Source organism: Pseudopipra pipra, chromosome 1 (genome assembly GCF_036250125.1).
Source record: "Pseudopipra pipra isolate bDixPip1 chromosome 1, bDixPip1.hap1, whole genome shotgun sequence".
Classification (NCBI taxonomy): Eukaryota; Metazoa; Chordata; class Aves; order Passeriformes; family Pipridae; genus Pseudopipra; species Pseudopipra pipra.
In genome coordinates this window covers 96836401-96857478 of record NC_087549.1, presented here as the reverse complement: position 1 = coordinate 96857478, position 21078 = coordinate 96836401, and the positions used below count along the sequence as shown (strand labels likewise).

At 37.9% G+C, this 21078-nt stretch overlaps 1 protein-coding gene across 4 annotated transcripts in view; it reads left to right on the top strand.

Annotated features, from left to right (window-relative positions):
- The window catches only part of LOC135419770 (collagen alpha-1(XV) chain-like), a 126292-nt gene that overhangs the window by 19059 nt on the left and 86155 nt on the right, over positions 1-21078 (top strand). Inside the window, exon 1 of one of the 4 annotated variants that reach the window (XM_064666604.1) lies at positions 16114-16199. The exons of 2 other annotated variants lie outside the window; for them this stretch is intronic. In XM_064666604.1, coding sequence (XP_064522674.1) covers positions 16175-16199 — 25 coding nt within the window. In that variant the 5' untranslated portion in view covers positions 16114-16174. Of the gene's footprint in view, positions 1-16113; positions 16200-16225; positions 16375-21078 lie in introns of those variants that run through there. One more of the 4 variants, XM_064666593.1, reaches the window with a different exon arrangement.

Below are 21078 nucleotides of genomic sequence, written 5' to 3'. Positions count from 1 at the left end.
AAAACATTTCTGTGATGACTATGAAGTAGATAAAAAATACACAGACTAAAGGTATGCCACTGTCAGTGTTTCAATCATTTAATCACAGTCTAGCATCAATCAGAATATGCAAAAGCAGAAAGTTAAACATAAGACAGCCATAGACCTTCTTGAGTGGCTCCAGAAAAGGGGCATGAAGATGATGGGGGAGATGGAGGACCTGTCCTATGAGTACTAAGAGAGCTGAGTTTGCTTAACCTGGAGAAGGCAAGGCTTTATATCATCTTCCAGTACCTAAAGGGGGCTGGAGAGGGACTTTTTACAAGGACATGTACTGATAGGACAGGGGGAATGGCTTTAAACTAAAAGAGGGTAGGTTTAGATTGGATGTTAGGAAGAAATTCTTTACTGTGAGGGTGATGAGGCACTGGAACAGGTTGTCCAGAGAAGCTATGGATGCCCCATCCCTGGAAATGTTCAAGGTCAGGCTAGATAGGGCTTTGAGCAACCTGGTCTAGTAGAAAGTGTCCTGCTCATGGCAGAGGGATTGGAACAAGATGATCTGTAAGGTCCTTTCCAAAGCAAACCATCCTATGATTCTATGATATTCTGCCACTGAGCAGTATAAAAATAAATTTTTTAAAAATTATGCCACACTCAGATGTTAACCACCCCTACCATCCCTCTCTTGCAATATGCTAAAGTCCATAGTACATCCTAGTAGCTCAGGGATGGGTGCTGACACACATTCTGATTTATCTCAAGAAGGTAAATTCTTGCCAAGTAGTTTTGCAATACATTTACTAGGCTCACTGTCTGCTTTTTATAAGCAACAACATAAGCTTAAAATGCAAAAGCAATCAAGACTTCCTTGGAATAATACTTTGCAATGTTTTCAATAAGATTCTCCAGGACTTCTGGGAGTTGTTAGCTTAAGAACATGTACTAGAAAATTATTTCTGTAACATTTGCCTCATTTGTCTTATTTTTTTCCTTCATATTCTCCACATTCTTCACTCAATCCTGTTGCAAGGATTAAAACATTTATAGTTCTTTTTCAAAGTATTTGCTTGGTCCTGTGCTCATTTTTATGTCCTCTGTTACAGGTATCTATTCTGAGGCTTTTGAGATCATAGTTCTCAGAGATTACTTCTTATATATCAGCAATAATCCTGTCTAATATAACAAATTTAACATAGAAGAGTTGCTTGATAGAAATATCACAGTTAAAAAGATAAAAGAAAAATTATACTCCACAGTCCTTCTAGAATAATGCTATTTGTGAATTTGTGAAAGGAAAGCTAACATAAATGCTATTAATGTCTGTCACAATTTGCTTCTGCAAAGTGTTCTGGACTATATCACTTTGAGTGATGTTAGTATATACAGCCATATCAAGCGTGTTAATTATAAAAAGAAAACCTCCCTGCTGCATGGAAAATATTTTCCATTATATGATCCATTCCACAGTGTATATGATCAGTGATGACATAAAAGTCTGATTTCCTACTGGTTGTAGTCAGATCAAAGGATTATACAAGGGCTTGACAAATCAGTTCTGTAAGAAGCACAGTAACAGATCCACTAACATCCTGTATCACAGAACTGGAAAACTCATCTGTGTCTAAGAAACATCTGTTTTAGTAACTCTGCACACAAAGTTGCTTTTTCTTTCCATTTTAAACAAATAATACTTTAGCCATTAGCTTTACTTTGGGGAGATTTACTGCTACCTATCAGTAAGATATCTGTTAGTTTTTCATGGTAATGACATTGGGTAGGATTCTTTTGCTGTAGCTCTGAGAAGTTTCAGTGAGATGTGAATTCAGTGAGATGTAAATTTAGCCAAAAAAATAAAAATTCTGTAGTCAGGAACAACGAGGATATCACCAGATAACAGAGGGAAACTTTATCATCTTAAAAGCACCAAGGTGTTCAGCCTTTTAAATACACCATTAGTTTTGATTGTCAGAGATCTGACAAACCCACAGTTCAGGAGAGTATTTCAATATGTCCCTGTTTTTAGATACATGAGTACTCACATCAGTGGGGTCATATCCCAAAAGGCACATCTCCTAGTGCAATTCTGAACCAGCCTAAAAACCACTATCCTGCAGCCTACTTATATCTTGAGAAGGGGCTTGAAAATGTCCAGTATTTTCTGAAACTGACAGAAGCAGAACTTGGGAAGCTGCTTTTCCACACTTCCCAGGATTGCGTCCATATAAATTACTAGAATGGAAAATACCTGGCAAGCAAAGCTGTATTAATGTCTAGGTGCTTGTAGCCTTGGTATTTACCATACAATTAATGGTATGGATTTTCATAGCACTCCAGGAGCCTGAGACCTTTTCTGTGTTTCATTTTCACTGTAATTCCTATTCAGACTTCTTTCCTAGCATTTGTTGCTTACACCTCCTTCTTACCCCCATATGCTTCATTATAAACCTTTTTGTAAAGGTTTCTTCAAAAGAAATGCTGTCTACCACTCTTCCTGCAAGATTTTTCTCAAGTCACGTTACTTTCATAGAAATCAATGGAGCAGCTTCCTGTCTTCAAATGCACATATAAAAGTTTGTGCAATGTAGTCTCAAAGTTCTCAGAGCAGACTTGTTGCCTCCTAGTTCTCTTTAAAATGCCAATAATATCAGTGACCTATCAATGAGTAATGATTTTCTACCTTTAAAACAAAATAATGGAAATACAAGTTGAAAGGAAAGGCACTCTGAAGATCCCCTATTCCAAATTTCCACTCAAATGAGTCATGGTCATTACTAGATCAGACCAGATTTAGCTTAGCCTGGCTAGCCTTGAACTTCCTAGATGTGATGTTGCTACTTGGAGATAAATATTTTAACACTTCTAACTGGTTGATATACATGGCATTCCCTATAGCCTGGCAATTGAAAGCAAAACATAATGCTTCTTGGGAAGACCATCCTGCAAAGTAGCATTGGCAACGTCATCCTCTTCCGTGTACACTGTAACTCAGTTCCACCCTGATATAACACTGGATTCCAGTCACTGCAGTTTGTAGGTAGAAGGGTTTGTACTCCATGGCTGAGGAAAAAGTATCTAGTTTTATTATCTTTATTATTTAGTTCTGGAATGAGCACTGAAGAGATGGGAATGAAAAATAAATTTACGTGTTAGAAATGAAGGGGTTACTTTAAGAGATTACTTTTGTTCTTTAATCAAGTATTTCTACATTACGTACTCATTTCACTGGCATTGGAAAACAATTTGTTGTGAAATGTGTGCCTGGAGAGTATATTATATAAGCATAGAATTATGACTGCCCTCAGTTCTAAATACAGTTTGCAAAATCTGTGCTTAAAAATGTAAGAATTACTAAATGTGATTCTAAAATAAATAGTTTTGCTCTGCATGGCCTCTTATAACCCTTAGTATGCTGGGGACAAATGAAGTGGAGCTGCATAAAAAAAATGGTTAATAATGGTTAATAATGGCTAATTTTTTTAACAGATCTGCACCTAGAAAAACATCTTTCACGAAGTGTGAATTCAGACTTCTGTTATGCAAACAGTAACTCCATTGATCAATGTATGGAAGTAAAAAAATTCCTATGGAATGTAGGAAACTGTAGAATCAGAAAGGCAGCCACTGAGCAGTTTGTATAAAGAAAACAGTCCAACAGTGTTTTGAAATAAATCCTATTATTTTGTAACCATGTTTTAGATCTGATGTTGACTGAGGCATTTAACATTTAGATGATACATTCAGCAGGTGATACTTTGCAGGGCTTCGTTTTTTGACCTAAGACACATTTTGTCATAGATGATCTGATTCACAAGCTAAGCAATAAACATCCATTGATTTTTACCATCAAAATGAAAACTTAAAAACAAATTTAAAAATGTTTGTTGGGAGCATGACTGCCATAATTATGAATTATGAAATTCAAAGACATGAAGAAAAAAGTGAAGTATTACATTTAGGCATCCAGTCGATCTGCTTCCTCTTTCAGCTTGGGATCCGCTTGGAAATTAAGTAAAAAAATGTACAAGTACTCAAAAGTAATTTCAATTTTACCTTTCCTTGGCTCTATATTTTTAATAGTTGAAACTACGTGTATTCTGTAAAGCCTTGTTTCCTTTCCGTAGTGGAGAAGGTTTAGTTCACTGAAGAAACAGAACTCTGGAAAGATTCCTAGAACCTCAGTATATAAATGATGGAGTAACATATGTAATGAAAAAATCTCCTGTGAATTTGATTATATTTAACAGTTTCCAACAGTAAAGAAATTGAAAGAAAAGACTGAAAGTCTGTCAGCCAACTAGAATAATTTCAGCAGTCAGGACACGACCCTCTGAAAGGGCCGAAGGATTTATAATTCCACATAGAAGTAGGCTACTGAACTGGCCAGTCAAGGAATACACAAATTCCAACATCAAGTTGAAACTCTTTTCAACATTAAGCTCATGAACTGAGCTCAAAGCTCAATCCTACCATATTGGCTACCAGTGAGGAGACAAACAATCCCTGGCAAACTGTAAAGAAAGACTCTATAAAGCTAAACTAGAAATTGCAGCCTTAGCATTAAGTGATGATATTTTTATACAATTCCAGAAACCTTGGAATCTAAATTTGTCAAATAAAGGCATTTGACATGGCTTTATGTTTTATTTTACTACGAGATAATGTGCATCAACGCAGCTCTTAAAAGAATTACTTATATATCATGAGAATTTTGTTGTGTTGCTTTCATCAGTTAAAAATGGCTAATTAAAAAACAATGTTGTAAACCAAACACAAAACGGGTGCATGAAAATAATCATAGTTCACAAGGCATTTCCAATCCCTTTTGAGGGAGTTTCTTTGGCCTGTACAAAGTCTCCTTTTTACTCAAAAATGGCACAGTCAGTTAATTTCATTAGTGACTATGGTGAGTAAATGCTACAATCCTGTTAGCTGTTAACAACCCAATAGTAAAATAAATTTTCATTTCCAAAGAGAAGTACGTTATTTTTCCAGCTGTCTCTGGAGGGCATGTGCTTTGTTTTTCACTTTTCAGCATATTATTCCTCTGCCTTGTGTCCACTGTTTGGGTTTGGGTTCTTTTTTTCAAGAGAATAAACCACAATCATTCCTACTTGAAGTGCTCCACATCTCCTTCATGCCTGTTGCATTTGGGTGCAGGAAGCATGCCAGAGAATTAAGCTTCTGTGTTCATTCTGTCCCGCTCCTGGACTAAGTACAAATACAAGGGCTCATTTCAGACTTGTCATAATGGAAATGTATGAGCAATAAATATCCAGTTTTAGTCTGAAATATCTATAGCTGCCACATAGGCAAACCTGGATCAAGCAGCATAAGGCCCTGCTGTTAGCAAACGCTTTACCAACTGCTTCAAAACTAGACTGAGCAGCTCTTGTTCAAAAAAAAATAAAAATCTGTTACCACATACTGTTTTAATGTTTATGGGAATTCCAGAGTGGTTGCATAATTTGAATGAATTTGTCACACTTGTGCATTTTGGATTATGTAGTTTCAGAAAGAAAATTTGTATCATTGTAACATGAAAACTGGATAAGATAAATTTTAAAAAAAGATATATATCTGTGCACACATATCTATACACGTGTATGTCAGCAACAGGGATCGAGAGCAGAATACAGGCTTGTAGGCTTTTGGTGTATCACCCTGCTGTCATGGCTAACTACCTGAGCAGCCTGGCAGTTTGCACAGCAAGACTTATTCAGTCTCTGGTTTTTAAACAATTTCTCCTTAGTGGCACATGCTGAAAATAAAATGGGACTTCCAAGTGGGAAGAAAATCAGTGGCTCTCTTCACTATGAAAAGTCTTTTGGACACAGAAGCACAGAATGATCCAGGTTGGAAGGGACCTCTGGAGGTCATCTGGTCCAGTTCCCTGCTCACCAAGGCCACCTATATCTTGTTGCCAGGATCGTGTCCGCACAGTTTTTGAATGTCTCCAAGGATGGAGTAACTCTCAGGTTACTCTGAGTAACCTGTGTCAGTGCTTAGTCATCCTCACAGTGAAAAAAATGTTCCCTCATGCTCCAAGGGTTTCCAGTGTTTCAATTTGTGCCCATGACCTCTTTTCAGGTCAGTGGGCACCACTTAAAAGAACTTTGCTCCATCCTCTTTGCACCCTCCCTTCATGTTTTTGTATTCATCAGTAAGAATATAATAATAAGGTCCTGTGTGTCAGGTCCTTGGTACTTTTTGAGAAAGTTGCCTCTAATAGGTACAAAAATAAAAGACTTCAAAGGATTCAAGCTCTCTTTTCTCCAGCCACATTTCCTGTGGAAAACACTTATGAGTGTGTGTGGTTTTGTGTGTGTATAAAAATATGTGTATTTACAAAGAAGCTATGTCAGGTTCCTTATAGCTCATTTTTTCTTTAATTACAAGGAATTGTCTCCTAAAATATAAAGTCTTTGATGCTATGATCAAACCAATGGACAAGGATTCCACTTTCTGCAAAAGTGTTTATGAAGGCAAGGAAAAGTCTTAAAAGGAAGGACAATGGTGAAAACATCCACTCTTCTTTGCCTACATTTTATGTTGCAATTCAAATACAGCACTGCTTCATAAGTAGATTGTTTGTTATTAGCAGACTGTTGCCATTAAATGTGTTCAACACCAGAGTAGGAAAGAACTCTGAAGCCTGGAAAGGAGTATTAGGCAAGCATGGTGTTGGAAACTGCAACGATAATGGTCGCCTTCTGCTAGTGTTTTGTGCGGAGCAGCAGCTCACCATCACCAAAACTATCTTTCAGCAGAAAAATAGTCTGAAGACAACCTGGATGCATCCAAGATCCAAGCATTGGCATCTCATTGATTATGTCTTGGTGCGACAGAGAGATGTTTGCGATGTCCACCATACCCGCATGATGCCCAGTGCAGAATGCCAAACAGATCATCGACTTGTGCGCTGCAAACTTAACTTCAATGTTAAGTTCAAACCTAAAAGGGGCGGTATTCCACGGAGGAGACTCCAAGTTAACGATCTTCAAACAGCTACAGTGAGAGACAGCTTTCAGGCAAACCTTCAAACTAGGCTCAAAGATCATTCCATAGATTCCTCTCCTGAAACACTTTGGCAACATATTAAAAATAGCATCCCGCAGTCCTCTGAAGAGTCCTTAGGGTTCTCCTTCAAGAAGAACAATGACTGGTTTGATGAAAACAATCAAGAGATACAGGAATTTTTGAGGAAGAAGAGAACTGCTCACCAAGCACACCTTGCTCAGCCATCCTGCCATGTAAGAAAAGCAGCCTTTTGTCTTGCATGCAGCAAGCTCCAACAGAAACTCCATGACATCCAGAACAAGTGGTGGATCAATCTAGCTGAGAAAACTCAATTATGTGCAGATACAGGTGATCACAGAGGATTCTATGAGGCCCTGAAAACAGCATACGGGCCTACATACCAGGTTCAAAGCCCTTTACTCAGTGCAGATGGTCAGGTGCTTCACACAGATAAAATCTCCATTCTGAATTGACGATCTGAACACTTTCAGACTCTTTTCAGAACTAGCCGTGTAGTGCAAGACTCAGCAATTCAGTACATTACACAACAACTGGTGAAGAATGAATAGGACATTGCCCCTACTATGGGAGAAACTCTTAAGGCCATAAAGATATTGGCAGTATTGCTGGTAGTGCTTTTGAACACTGTTTTTCCTCCTCGTCAAGATCTGTATCTTTCTGTTGGTTCCCCTTCAGTCTGGCACAGGCCCTTCTGCTGGGACACAGCTCTAGATATCTACTCAGTGTTCTTTAAAAACCTGTCTTAATTTTCTGGCCAATAAGAAAAGTCTAGGTCACTTCAGGTCACTGCAGATGTTCAGATTCCAGATATGAGAGTGCAGCCAAATACTTTAATATCTGTGTAACTTTGGCAATGAGGTCATGTAACAGAACCACAAAATTTCGGATGGAGAAAGAGACATCCTGTCAGATCCAAGATAAATCTCTTGCCCTGTTGAGTCTGAAGTTCTGTAGTTGCATTTTATAAGCAAAAATAGCTTTATAATTCTTTTCCTTACTTTAAAATAACAGAAAAACCCTACATAGGACCCCACAGGCGATATCGGCTGGTTCCTTGGTGTTACTCCAAATCAAGCAATGCAGCTGCCAGAGAGACCACTGGGAACTGACCTGGCTCACAAAGAAGCTACTCGTTATGGAAAAGTGCTTGGGGAAGGTGTGAGGAAATTGATACTTTCGATCTCTGTATTGCAAATTTTAATATTCTAGTTGTACCTTCTACATTCAGCTGCCATGATCATGTCAAATGATAATTTATGTTTCTGTAGAACATATTCAGGATTTAAACAAGAGCGTGATGATTAAATAAGAAAGTGATTAAATAACTGATGAATACAAGTTTAGGTTTACCATCAGCCATATGTTTCCACATCTGCAGAGTCTCAGTTTGGGTATTGAGAGTAGCTGCTGTATTATATAAAATTGTCATAGCTGTACTGAAACCACCAGGATTCACCCCATGTGAAAATCAGTTACACTACTTTGTTTTTTTAACAAGTACAAAGCTTCTGAGATAAACCAATTTAAAAGCAATCTCTCCTCGTCTATTTTAATAACTGTTTCAGGTTTAACCTATTACAATATTACTATTACTTGAATGCTTTTTATTACTGCCACATTTTGTGTATAGAGTAGCTTGTAAAAAGAAGGTCAAAGCTCACTGAGTGTAACCAGAACTCCTAATGTTCAGCTTCCAGGGAATGAACCAGAACATGCTGAGGTTTTCTTGGTAGGATTTTGTGACCTGCTGGAAAATCAGTAAAAAATCAGTGAAGCTACACACTCTAAAACTGTGGCGTAGGAAGCTGCACCTACTTGGCTTTCTAAGCAACCCGTATGTATCTATTGAACCACTAACCTTGAAGGAGGATTAACTGAGACAGCTTTGGACTTTTACACATGCTGCCCTCTTGTTAATCACATTTTCTGGTGCCTAGACTTTTTTTAAGATATCATTTTCCAAATAATGAGTTGTGATTTGACAGTGGATTTTCCAATAAAGGGATTTATCCAGATAAACCCCTTTAGAGTATGTATATCCAGATGCATCAGCTTCTGCGTTTCTCACATAGAAGTCAAGTTGAAAATGTGGACTTAACTGAAGCTGTATCCTCTCTTCACATGTTGTATGCTCATAATCTATTCAGCCACAGAACATACTTATTTCCCAAATACTTTGTCCAGAAGAATAGGTTATCTCTGTGATTCCAGAGCAGTCATGTTAATTGCTCCACACTCAGAAAAGCATACATGAGTATTACTATTTAATTACTAGAACAGCTTGTAAAACAAAACAAAACCAAACCAAACCCATATAAGCTTAATATTCTTTTCAAAGACTGATAAGAGAGAGGGAATATTTAGATCCTGTTCACTTTACATTTTCTCGATAGGTCTGAAAATGTGAGTAGGAAATATGAGACAGAGAGGGGAGGTTTAGCAGATTGCTGTGACATTTTTGTTGACAAGAACATTGACACATTCAGAAGAGACCGAAGACTGATACTTGTTGGTCTTATACAAGCTCATGAATGTTCACAGGTCTGGCAGTAGTTTGTGCAGCATATGCCACAGAACAAGATTAAGCTGTGGTATGTTCTCAGGGAATAGGGCTACAGAACTGCCTATAACATTATTCATAAAGCCTACAGTTTGAAAAATACCTCCTGAAGCTGGAGCCCAGGGCATTGGATGGCATGTTCAGTGTTTTTGGCAAGAAGTTGCTAAACAAAGTCAGAGCAAAGATGAGGTCGTATTTGACTATATATGGCATGGAGAAGGAGGAAAGTGATTCCCCTGACGGTGGAAATAAAACGAGGTGAGAGCAGACGACTGAAAGGATCTAGAGAACTCACTGCTCAGAACATGGAAAACACAGCCTTTAGGCTGCATGATGCTATAATTTCCACCACCTGAAGACTTCTGTTGAAATCTGACACATCAAAGCATATGCTCTAATTCAGACATAATTAAAACTTTATGCAACATAGTTGTGCTATTACTAAGGCACAGCTGTGCTTATCATGAGTGAAATTGGTGAAACCAGTGTTTTAAAATACAAATGAGGGCTCAGACAGTGAAAATAAAGAGCAAAGCATATAATCAAAGCCAAAAAATGCCAACAACCTTGTGGTTTGCTGTTTATTATGTTGGTTTCTTTTTTTGACTTTCTGAATATTCACTTCAAATAAGCATTAACAAAAACACAATAAATTCTAAGGACATAATTCGTTTTTATTCTCGTCACAATGCTAATGGCCTTGAGAAAGTAACCTTTGAAATTTAAGCCATAAATAAAATATTTTGTGTCAACCAACTTTTTAAAAGCAGAAGGTCAGTATGCCAACACAGCTTAAATGGATTTATAAATATTGGATACAGATGTAAATCAGCTATACTCTTCAAGTTTGGGATAGCATGCAGTTGAGAATTCTCTGGGAAAGACTTTCAACTGTATATCAAACATTAAGACTTCAGAATTACTGCTGTATGCTACTTTTATCTCTTTTATCGTTTGGTCTCTTTTCAGCTCTTGGATCAAATAACATTTGACTGAACTAAAAATGTAATATTTACCAAAAATAAGACATCGTCTACTCTCTACATACTCTGGAGGAAATGAAATTATTTTTGGCCATGCACATGTAAAACGTATTCTTTGTGTCATAAAAAAAAAAATCATTTTTTCTGCTTTGGTAATACAGCTTTAAATCCCGCAAAAAAATCTAACAGATGATTCAGTTATTCTAGATAGAATCTATTGATTAATTCACATTGTATAAAAGCAGTGGAGAACTGCTCTTGAGGGCAATAAGTTGCAGAGATATAAAAATTAGTTCAATAATTCTGCATTAATGTTACCAAGATGGAAAACGTATTATCTTCTATTTCACTTTGAGTCAGTGATATCACTGTTAATTATGATCTACCTGGCAATCTAGTCTATCTGATTTAGTTGTCAGGCAATGATCAATGTTGTCATACCTAAATATGTGTTTTGGCACACATAAATACATATAAAATCTTACTTACGTGCTACAGTCTGATTAAAACAGTGAACTGCATTGATGAAAGATCTGATCCATATGGCTTTCCAATGTTGTCATACTGCTCCTGTCATATTTCCTGGGAAATAGCACAAGAGAAATGAAGCTTTTAATCAGAGTAAAAGTTTGTCTTACCTCTCTCAAGTTTCTCAAGCCACTGCTTGAGACTGTATTTTGGGTCGTGTGATGAGGGGTAGATGAAGATGGAGTGAAAAAGGGGAGTGCATGCCTGAAAATGGAGCTGGACTGTGGGAAAAGACTTCTGGTCTTCATCTACATAGAATAACACGTTTCATAGCATGGTCATTTTCTGCATGGTGCCTTTTTCGGAAAAAAAAATCAGCAGTTTATTGATGTTCCATGGTATTATTTCAGTTGAAAGTGGGGTATTAAAACAAAAAAATTATGATAAATCTTGTTTGTAGAACTTCTCATGAGTATATTGACCTTTTCAGAGCTATCTAACAGAGCTAGAAGTGAGGCCAGTATAGGTCTGTATTTGAGTATTTATTTTGAAATTCTAGTAATTCTGGTTGTGAAGAAAGTTCCAAAAACATGGATAATGTAATGTTTGAGGCTGTGCACATCTGAAGCTAGGTGAAAGTAAAGTCACTGCACTGTGTTACTCCATCTGTGTGAATGGGGTGAAATACCTAATACCTATATCCAGCATCACTTTTTATTTCATTTGTCTTCTAAAGAAAACTTCTATATTCTTCTTAGTGAAGATAGCAATTTCTCTAATAGATGCTTTGCAAAATATTTCTTTATGAAGACATGTAGCTAAAATCAGATTTGCTTAGTTTACTGTCACACAGGATCATATGTGAAGCCCACAGTGGAAAATCTGTGGTTTGTAAGCAGTAAAAGCAATTACTCCACTGAGCTGAAAAAAAAGAGCCTGCTGTATTTGTGTTCAAGGGGAGATCTGTAGGCATGTATTACAGTGATACATTGAGTTTAACCCAGTTTCACAAGGAAATGATGAATATATAATTGCAACATGTCTTTGCAATGATTTCTGAGTCTGCTTCTAGTCTAACTTGCATGCATCAAATTTGATAAAGACACAGAGGCCTGATGGCCTTTAAGTCCTTACAAGCCTCATGGGTTAGTAACAGAATAAGGGTGGGAAATGCTATATGTGTCTCCAGTACGAGAGGGACTGTTTGGAGAACCAACAAATTTGCATAAGATGTCTTAAATGCTGGAAAAAATTTAGTGAGTTCTTACCCTTTCTTGGCAACAGAATCCAATCATAACAAATAATTCTAGGAATTTATATCAATGAGTCATTTTAAAACCAGAAGGTCTTTCACTTAGGACTTTAGCCAGGATTTCGACCTAAAACTGAAATGTCAGAAATGACATTTTTATGATATGTTGTTTAGAATCAATTGACTTTTTAAAAATTCGGTGCATTGGGGAAATGAAAAAAAAAAACAGGAGGATTATAAAAACATATGTGATTTACACTAAGATATAAAAGTAGTATAATGCAGCTCTTGGGAAATTAAATTCTTAGAAATAAGGAAGATGGAAAAAGGATTATGTTGGCTGGATTTTATTTCTACATTTTTACGGGTGCATTCATGCTATAAAAGCATTTAGCTGTCAGAAATGTTAATATCCAATACAAGACATACTTTTAATATTTACTGTTCCCATATTATCTATCTCACAATTGTTTTTTAACTTCTCTGAATCCTGGCCATTTATAATATCAAACCTACTAGCTACTGGATCCAATACTGTAAAGAATATATGAGAATACACTTAAAAGGATAAAAAGCAATGATAAATGCCAGGTACACAAATTTAAGAACAGTTATGAAAGGGATACTCCTGGCAGACAATAGAAGTTCTCTCTTTCAAGGACTTGAAAATAAAACTTTAGTAACAAAATACCAACTTCTGTTGCTTAACATAAAAGGATGGATAGCTTAGTCATCTGAGAGAGGAACACAGTCCACCAAGTGTCACAGTGCTGTGGAAGACTCAAGGTTGCATAAAAATTCCTTTAGTTTTCCTTACTTTACTTGGTCCATAGCCCTTAATCTTTAAAAAACAAAAACCAACAACAACAAAATCCTAAAGCAGCAAAGACCAAAACGAAAAAGCCAAAACACAACCTCAGTTGCTACAATATTTTTACTTTTCTGTTCTGATCTAACCTGACCTGGAACTAAGTGATTTTCCAGTTTCAGGTTAGTGGAAGGTCTCATAAAGCTTTGCATAAAGCTCTGATGATGTCTTATATATGTATCAGCCTCCATAAAGATTGTAGAAGCTACAAAAGTATATATCAGCTCTCTGTTTCTCTCATGTCCCACTCAAAAATTCCTTGCAAACAGCCTTTTCAGACATATTTGAGATAATGCTTATCGTGGGGTGTTCTCGGGTAGGCTCAAGGGTGTGCTTGCAAGATCAAACTGCACACAGCATACAAAGTTGGCCTAAAGGCAAGCCTCACTGAACATACAGACTCTTACTGCTGTGACAGAACAGATGTCCTGAAAGTGGGATGAGCAGGGAGCATGACATCTGCCCTTTTATACCAGCACTGACTGTGCACATCATGGTTTGGAGCAGGATTTTCTGACAAGAGAGAGTTTTCTGGGTCATTCACAGTGTCAGAGGAAAAGCAGAAATACATGATATATTACACATGAGAAATATAGGGAGACGGTAGCATTTCAAATCATTTGATTGAGATAAGAGATAAGGTGTACCACAGCAGGTGTGAGAAGTGAAGGAGTATCTCTGGGTGAAGGCTTCTAATTTTCTAATTTTCATAGAGCAAATTTTAACGGACAAATCTCACCTGCCCATATCCTTCTTACACCCCTGTTTTATGACAGAACCTTGTAGTGGAGACATAGTCAAGTGAAGACAAGGAGGGGCAACTGCAGGAGCTGCTGATTAAGAGTTCTCTACTCTTGCTTCCCATTCAATCTCTTTATATAGGATGAGAATGTATATGCAGGTCAGTGTGCCAGACTATGTCAGCGTCCGTTTTTCCACATTTGGGCAGAGACTCTTTGCTGGCATGAATAACTTAAATCTAGGAAAGTGTCAGCTGCTTCTGCAGTGTTTTAGAGAGAACTGTCTTCATGATCTTAGAAATACATCTATTTTTGCAATGAGGGTGTTGGTCATGGCTATGCAAGAATTTTCTCCTTTAAAATTCAAGAAAAAAAAGAGAGAGGAAAAGAGAAAACAAGAACAAGAATTTTCTTTTTCCCCAAGAAAATACCTAGCAATGTACTTCAATTTCTAAGGTCATTGTGAAAGAAAAAGTGTAGCGTGATAATTCACATCTGTTTTGTTATGACTCTAATGGAAATTAAAATGTATGCTAGCTTAGCAGTTGTAAAAGAGCTTGCACAGCAGACACTGACACTGGTGACTCATAAGTGATTTTCTCTCCTCAGCCAAAGCCCCATCTGATTTAGGAAGTGCTGTGTTGCTGCCTAGTGGTGAAATGCAAAAGCTTCTGCTCTCCAGCAATCATTAAAGGCTACTTGTCCCTCTAGCTGGCAATCAGATTGTCCATATCATAGTTACATATGTGCATCACAACAAATTTTATTTCATAGAGTCAGTGTCCAACCTTGTCACAGGTGCCTACTATCGGACAGCTGCAATATTCAATGCAGACTCTGTAATACTTACACAGCTTAACTTTGTTCAGTTATCTTTAGGAGGGTGGATGTCCTAACAAGTCTGGAAATCTTTTTCCATGAAAGGCATTTGTGCTATTCGCCTTTGCTTTTTGCACTAGTGCATATGGAATACATGGTATTTATGCAATTGTAAAGAAAAAACCTGAACTTAAATGGACCTGGTACATCCCCAAAGGATTAGCATTATTCCTTCATGTTTGAAGGAATGCTTTTCACAGGTAACTGAATGGCTTAAAAGGCCTCATAAGCCAAGTGTGAAACAGGCATGGAAGGAGTAGAGCAAGTAAAGAGAAAAGTGTCAGGGGGCTGCAAACTCAGAAAGAGAAACAGGACTCTGAGTTTCCAGACTTGCAGAGTTACTTGTAAAAAGTTCTTCAACCAAACATGCACTTGCCCCCACCCCAACAACAACTTGCTCTCTAAACATTGCAAAATACTTACTGTGAATTTAGAAGCCTGCAAGAGCAACACAACAGGGCATAAGCAGCCCTAGAGAGTTGTGGAGTGCATTAATGGGGGCCTCTCAATGGAGGGGATCATGGAGCCAGTGAGGGGGTGCTGGGCCTTGTATTTACAGTCAAGGAAGAAGTGGGGAATGTGAAAAATGGAGGCAGCCTTTGCTATAGTGATCATAAGATAATGTTCATGATATGACTTTTTCAGGATTCTGAGAAGACGGAACAAGGCAAACAAGTAGCATTACAATGGCATGTATCCCTACACGTGTGCACATACAGTTGCTCATTATTATAAAATTGCATGGGTCACTGTGATTGTTTGACCTTAAATATAGCCTGGGCCATATGTTAACCTATATCATGAAGAAGATAATGGATAGGTTTCAGTCTCTTGACATTCTGGTTAACAGCTCAGTTAGGTTTGCCTCACCACTGGAGTTGAGTTGCTAAATATTTCCCACTTTTGCCTCTCGTATGTTTCTGAGGAACACGAATATTTGGTCTCTGTGCTATATTTGGTATTCTATACTGCTGTGGCTCAAAGAAACCAGTGTGTTTAAAACACAGATTTTGTCATTAAAGGAGAACTGCTCATTGAGTGCACATTAAAAAGCCTTGGATTTATGTACAAAAAAAACCAATTGTGCACAAAAATGTGTAAGGAAGATCATCTTCGCAAACAACTGTCAAAACAATCAGAAAATAGTATTAGATCGAGGTTGGGGGGGGGAAGACTTGTATGGAAGAAAACTTTTTTTAATTTGGTGGTTAGTTTGAAATCATTGTAATGAAATAAAGTTTCTCAAAAGGATAAAATGAGGAAAAAAACCCAAACAAACAAACAGTACTTTGTGCAATACAGACGCACATTTAATTAATTATATTTGCCCAGTAGAGGGCAGAATGACAATGACGTAAAAGCAGGAGCTGGCGCAAAGTGTTGGGAAACAGTTTACACGAAGAAATGTCGGCGATGATCTGGCGTGTCAGTAAGTACCGCAGCTCCTGCTGGCTGCAGCCTTCTGCGTGTGCAACACCACTAGAAAGCGCTTCTGAGGTTTCCTGAGGCATCTGGAAGGAAACACTTCAGCCTTTAATACCAATATGTTCTATTCATGTTTTCCAACAGTATATTAATGACAGCAAAAAATGTGTTCAAGCTGGGTAAGTGGAGCAAATGCTGTTCTTCCTGGTAGCGCAGTGATGCTGGCCTCTTCTGTTTCATGCAGCACATCTGGAAGTGTGCTAAAATATTTCCCTTCTTTTTCTCTTTGCAGTACTTGATTAAATTTTATTGAGTAGATGTGGAAATCCTTCTCTGCTTTATGTTATTGCTATAAATATTTCTTGTTAACTGCAAAATAAATGCACTTTGGCAGCAGGGAAGAAGGAATTCTCTTACTGCACCTCGTTACTGCATTGAGTATAAAATAGTGTTCTGTTACAGTTACAGGGTTTCTTTGAATGGAGAGCAGAGACAGCAGAGGCTGTACACTATGCCACTGAGACGGAGATGGTTTATTTATGCTGCTGGAAAGGGAGCTTACAACCTAGAGTTGTGATTATTTGGACTGGAAGAGGACAGGAAAGCAAGGTCAAGGTCAGCTTGGATCAAGTTTACAGACCCAGAAGTGCCTGATCTTGGCTGCTCTGAGCCTGGTCTGGTTTTGAAAGACTTCATAGAATATAGCTTTTATCGCATTTACTTAAAAGAACATGAAAAGGGGCTGCCAGCAAGGCTCATGCAGCAGTGAACAGCAGTGACACAAGGTGTTCTTTCACAGGATGCAAAGTCAAGCACCATAGAGCAAATGGACTTTAACAGGCATGGGCCAGGATTATGGATAGCAGCTCTGATAAAAATCTCTGAAAATGAACAGAAGGAAACACTAGGTGAACTTGAGTTATAAATTAAAGGGAAAGTAATAAGTTCATTCAAAAGCCAGCACCCACCCCACTCCCATCCCCAGACCTCTGAAGCCATCCAAGCCCTCTCTTGACCAAGTTAAAAATAGCTGCCATGATTTTAGCTACAGGCTGGTTGGCTTCTTACATTTGGCAAATAACATCCACTTGAGCATGTTATTCTGCGTCTTTTATGTACCCATCATGGTTCATAAACATGGAGCAGAATTGGGCTAAGTGTGGCAGCTGATTTACCCGAATGGTTGTGTTAAAAGGCATTTCTAGCTAACAACATAATGGAAGAACTAAATGTGACAATCCTTAAAATTTTAGCTGAAAAAATATTACTGCTAAAAAGTAAGTGGTTGGGGCCAAATATGACAAATATTTGTAACTTCAGTCTTTGCATTCATGTAGTTGAGATAGTGGAGCATTTCTCAGAGAATGGAAGAGAACAGTAGTGTGTTTATTTTGCAGTAGTGCAACATGTTCATCTCACCATACAGTGGCAATCATGTTCTTTTGGTCAAAGGACTTGTCAATATTTCTTTTCTTTTCTTTCAAACTTGGGCCATTGGAAAAGTATGTTTTAAAATGGGGCTAAGATGGGTAATTCTGTCTGTGTCAGAGATGAGGGCCTTGCCTTTGAGCTCTGCTTCTGATATATTTTCCAGTGAAGAAACCAAGAATAAAAGTACACTGACAAAGTGTCCTTATTGAGAACCCTGTAGTCTTTGACTTGTAGTAATTTCCTAAAGCCTGTATGATTGTATACTTTATACCACCTTTGAAGTTAGGTTGCGAGGAAGTGCAGTGTATTAACTGGAAACAGGGACTGTGGCTATTTCAAGTTTTAGATGAGCTCTCATAGACAACAGGAAATACGAATACCCTACTCCAATTGTTTCAGGTTTATAATTACTCTTTATAAGAAAGGTCCAGATTCTCATCATATTCCTAAAGTAGCTTTTAATATAAACATTGCAATTCATGATAACATTAACAAACAAACAACCATAAAAAGGCAAATAAAATCAGTCTTGGTAATAGAGTTTCATGTGTCACTTCACTTGTGCTTGTTAAAAATGGGTCACTGAGTACATGGATTCACTGATAAGGATGCTGATAGTCTGATGCAAAGCCTGCTAGGATCACAAGGATTCTTTCCACTAATTTCAGTGGACTGACATTGATCTGGGGTCCCTACCAAAAGTGTTGGAGTGAGTCCACAGAAGGGCCACAAAGATAGTCAGATGGCTGGAGCACCTCTCCTTTGAAGACAGGCTGAAAGAGTAGGGATTGTTCAACCTGGAGAAGAAGCAGCTTCAGGGAGACCTTATAGCATCTTCCAGTATGTAAAGGGGCCTACAAGAGAGGTGGAGAGGGACTTTTCCCAATGACATGTAGTGATAGGACACTTAAGCTGAAGGCTAGGTTTAGGTTAGATATTAGGAAGACATTCCTCACCATAAGGGTGGTGAGGCACAGGCACAAGTTGCCCAAAGAAGCTGTGGATGCCCATCCATAGGGCCAGGTTGGATGGGGCTCTGAGTAACCCTGTCTAGTGGAAGATTTGCCCATGGCAGTGGAGGTGAAACTAGGTGATCTTTAAGGTCCCTTCCAACCCAAATCATTGTATGATTCTATGAACGCAGCTTGATCAATCAATGGGTTTGGATCAGGCCCAGCATTGGCACTACCCTGCTCCATGTGGGAAAGCATTAGGAGGAGGCAACCAGGATGAGGTCATGTGTGTACACAGTCCAGGGAGCAGTGCTGTGGGTACCAGGAACTGTGCATCCAACTAGGTTCTGTGTTCCACCTAAACTGACCAGGCATTTTATCTGCATCCATGTTCTTTCAATGATCAGGGATCTTTGCTACTGCTCTCAATTCTATAGCACAGATACAGCCTGACCTTTGGATATGTTTTTCATCTACATCCATGTGTTTGAATTCAGGTCCATTTCCTGTAAGGGTAGGAGTCAAATCTGTGTGTGTAGACTGTGAGAGAGCAACATGTCCCCAGAAGCTCTTGGGTTGGAGTAAGTTGCCTTTTTGGTGTCACTGGTTACACTGTGCACTTTTTCTGTAAAGACGATTAACACGTCTCAAGGAAGGCTCCTAAACAAAAAGTCACAGAAGGGTGTAATACATTAGATGAATCTGGACCTTCCTCTGCTTCCTTTCCCATTTATAAGATATAAATACTGTGTTTCTTCTTTAACATTTAAAGCAAATGTACCTCCAAGCAGGTAGTATTTTTTCTCTCCTCTGTACTTCATCCCTTGTGAGCAGTGGAAAAGTATTTTGGATCCCACAGGTTTGCAAGTCTACCCTGCCTAGGTAATTACATCCAAAAAATGCAATAAAAGAAAAGCAAAACCCAAACCAACCTCTAATATTGTCATCTGCGTATTGAAACACTCCATATACTGATTTAGAGGATGATTTTTACCACACACTGATGCTTCTCAAATGGTCCCTGAAGCTACTCAGTGGGAATTGCCAGCTATTTGCAAATTCCATAAGAGTTCCAACTATAACATACAGTAACAAAAAATGCTATCCCAATTTATGGGATTATACTTTTTGAGAAAAAATATAGCTAATATTAAAGCTGCTTCTGTACTATACCTTCCAGTGCCTCAGGTCTAGGAAACATGAACATAAATGGGATGAATTCTGGATGCTCCCCAATATGCAGTGCCTTCGTAGTAACATATTTGAAACAAAATTATTCTGCTGGCTTAAAGGTAATTAACATAGCATTTAGCTATTCATGTAAGGGAATAAGAGAGTATTTTTATTCTAACATAATTAAATCAGGAAGACATTAATTTTATCAGAGATAATTGAAAACCTGTGGCTGTAAGTCTATATTCTGCTTTTAATTGTATCTGTAGACCCTCATAAATCCATTAATAGCTGGGGATGAGCTGTAAGTACAGAATTTGGCTGGAACCTTCTTGTTTTGCTTTTCTGTAGTAGATAGGTGAAAGCTTCAACCCCAGCCTCACTGAAGTTCAAACATTTGCTAAGCCTTCTGACTTATGTTACTCAAATGAAAAACCTGATTCTTTACTGTCTTTTACTGTCACCTTTTGCAAATAAGTTTCATTTGTCTCAGAGGCAATGCTAAAAAAGCAAGTGTTTGGGGCTCTGTGTGTTACTGTTTGGTAGGCTATTGAGAAACTGCAGCTTCACATGTTGTGTGGGGAGAATGAACAGGCTTTTTTGCAATAATCAAATCTTCCTTTGAGAATGGGAAATGGAAAACTGCAGTTGTATTCATTAGTTTTGCTTCTAGGGTGTGCATCCTGCTATCCAAGTCTGATAAGCTGATTGCTGGCTGCATTAGATATTGTCCATCAGCATTCTTGATCACTTTACCATGGCTCTTTGGACGTAGGTTTGGTATCTGTGCACAGTTCCTGTATTCTCCTTCAAGATTACTATTTTCCTTACCTTTTTACTCTTATATAATGGCTTATGCATTTTATTTGTGGTTGAGGTTCCTTTATGTGTATATATGTGTGAATAGAAAGCATGGCTCAATATTAGATTCACAATCAAAAAATTGGTAGCTGCGTTTAGTCAGAAAAAATGTATGTCTATTTTTCAAACTATTAAGAAGGGGGAAAAATCCATCTGGCATTTTCTGCAGTTTATGGACATTTGAAGTAAATATATCTTTTAAGATTGGCATTCAATTTCACCAAATGTTTACCTGTGCTTTTCTTTAGCATACGAGTAACCTCAGTTAGTCAAGGGACAAGTTAGACAAGAATGACTTGTCTACACAGCTAAATATGTTTAAACACTACCTGAACTGTGGCCTGAAGTATTAGGAGTATGTTCCTGGTATTATGACACTGCATTTCAGTTTTTCAAGCCTTTCCTAAATGGTTTAAATTAGGTTGGGCTGTGCACCTAAAGAGTAAATGACATGTTTTTTTCTTA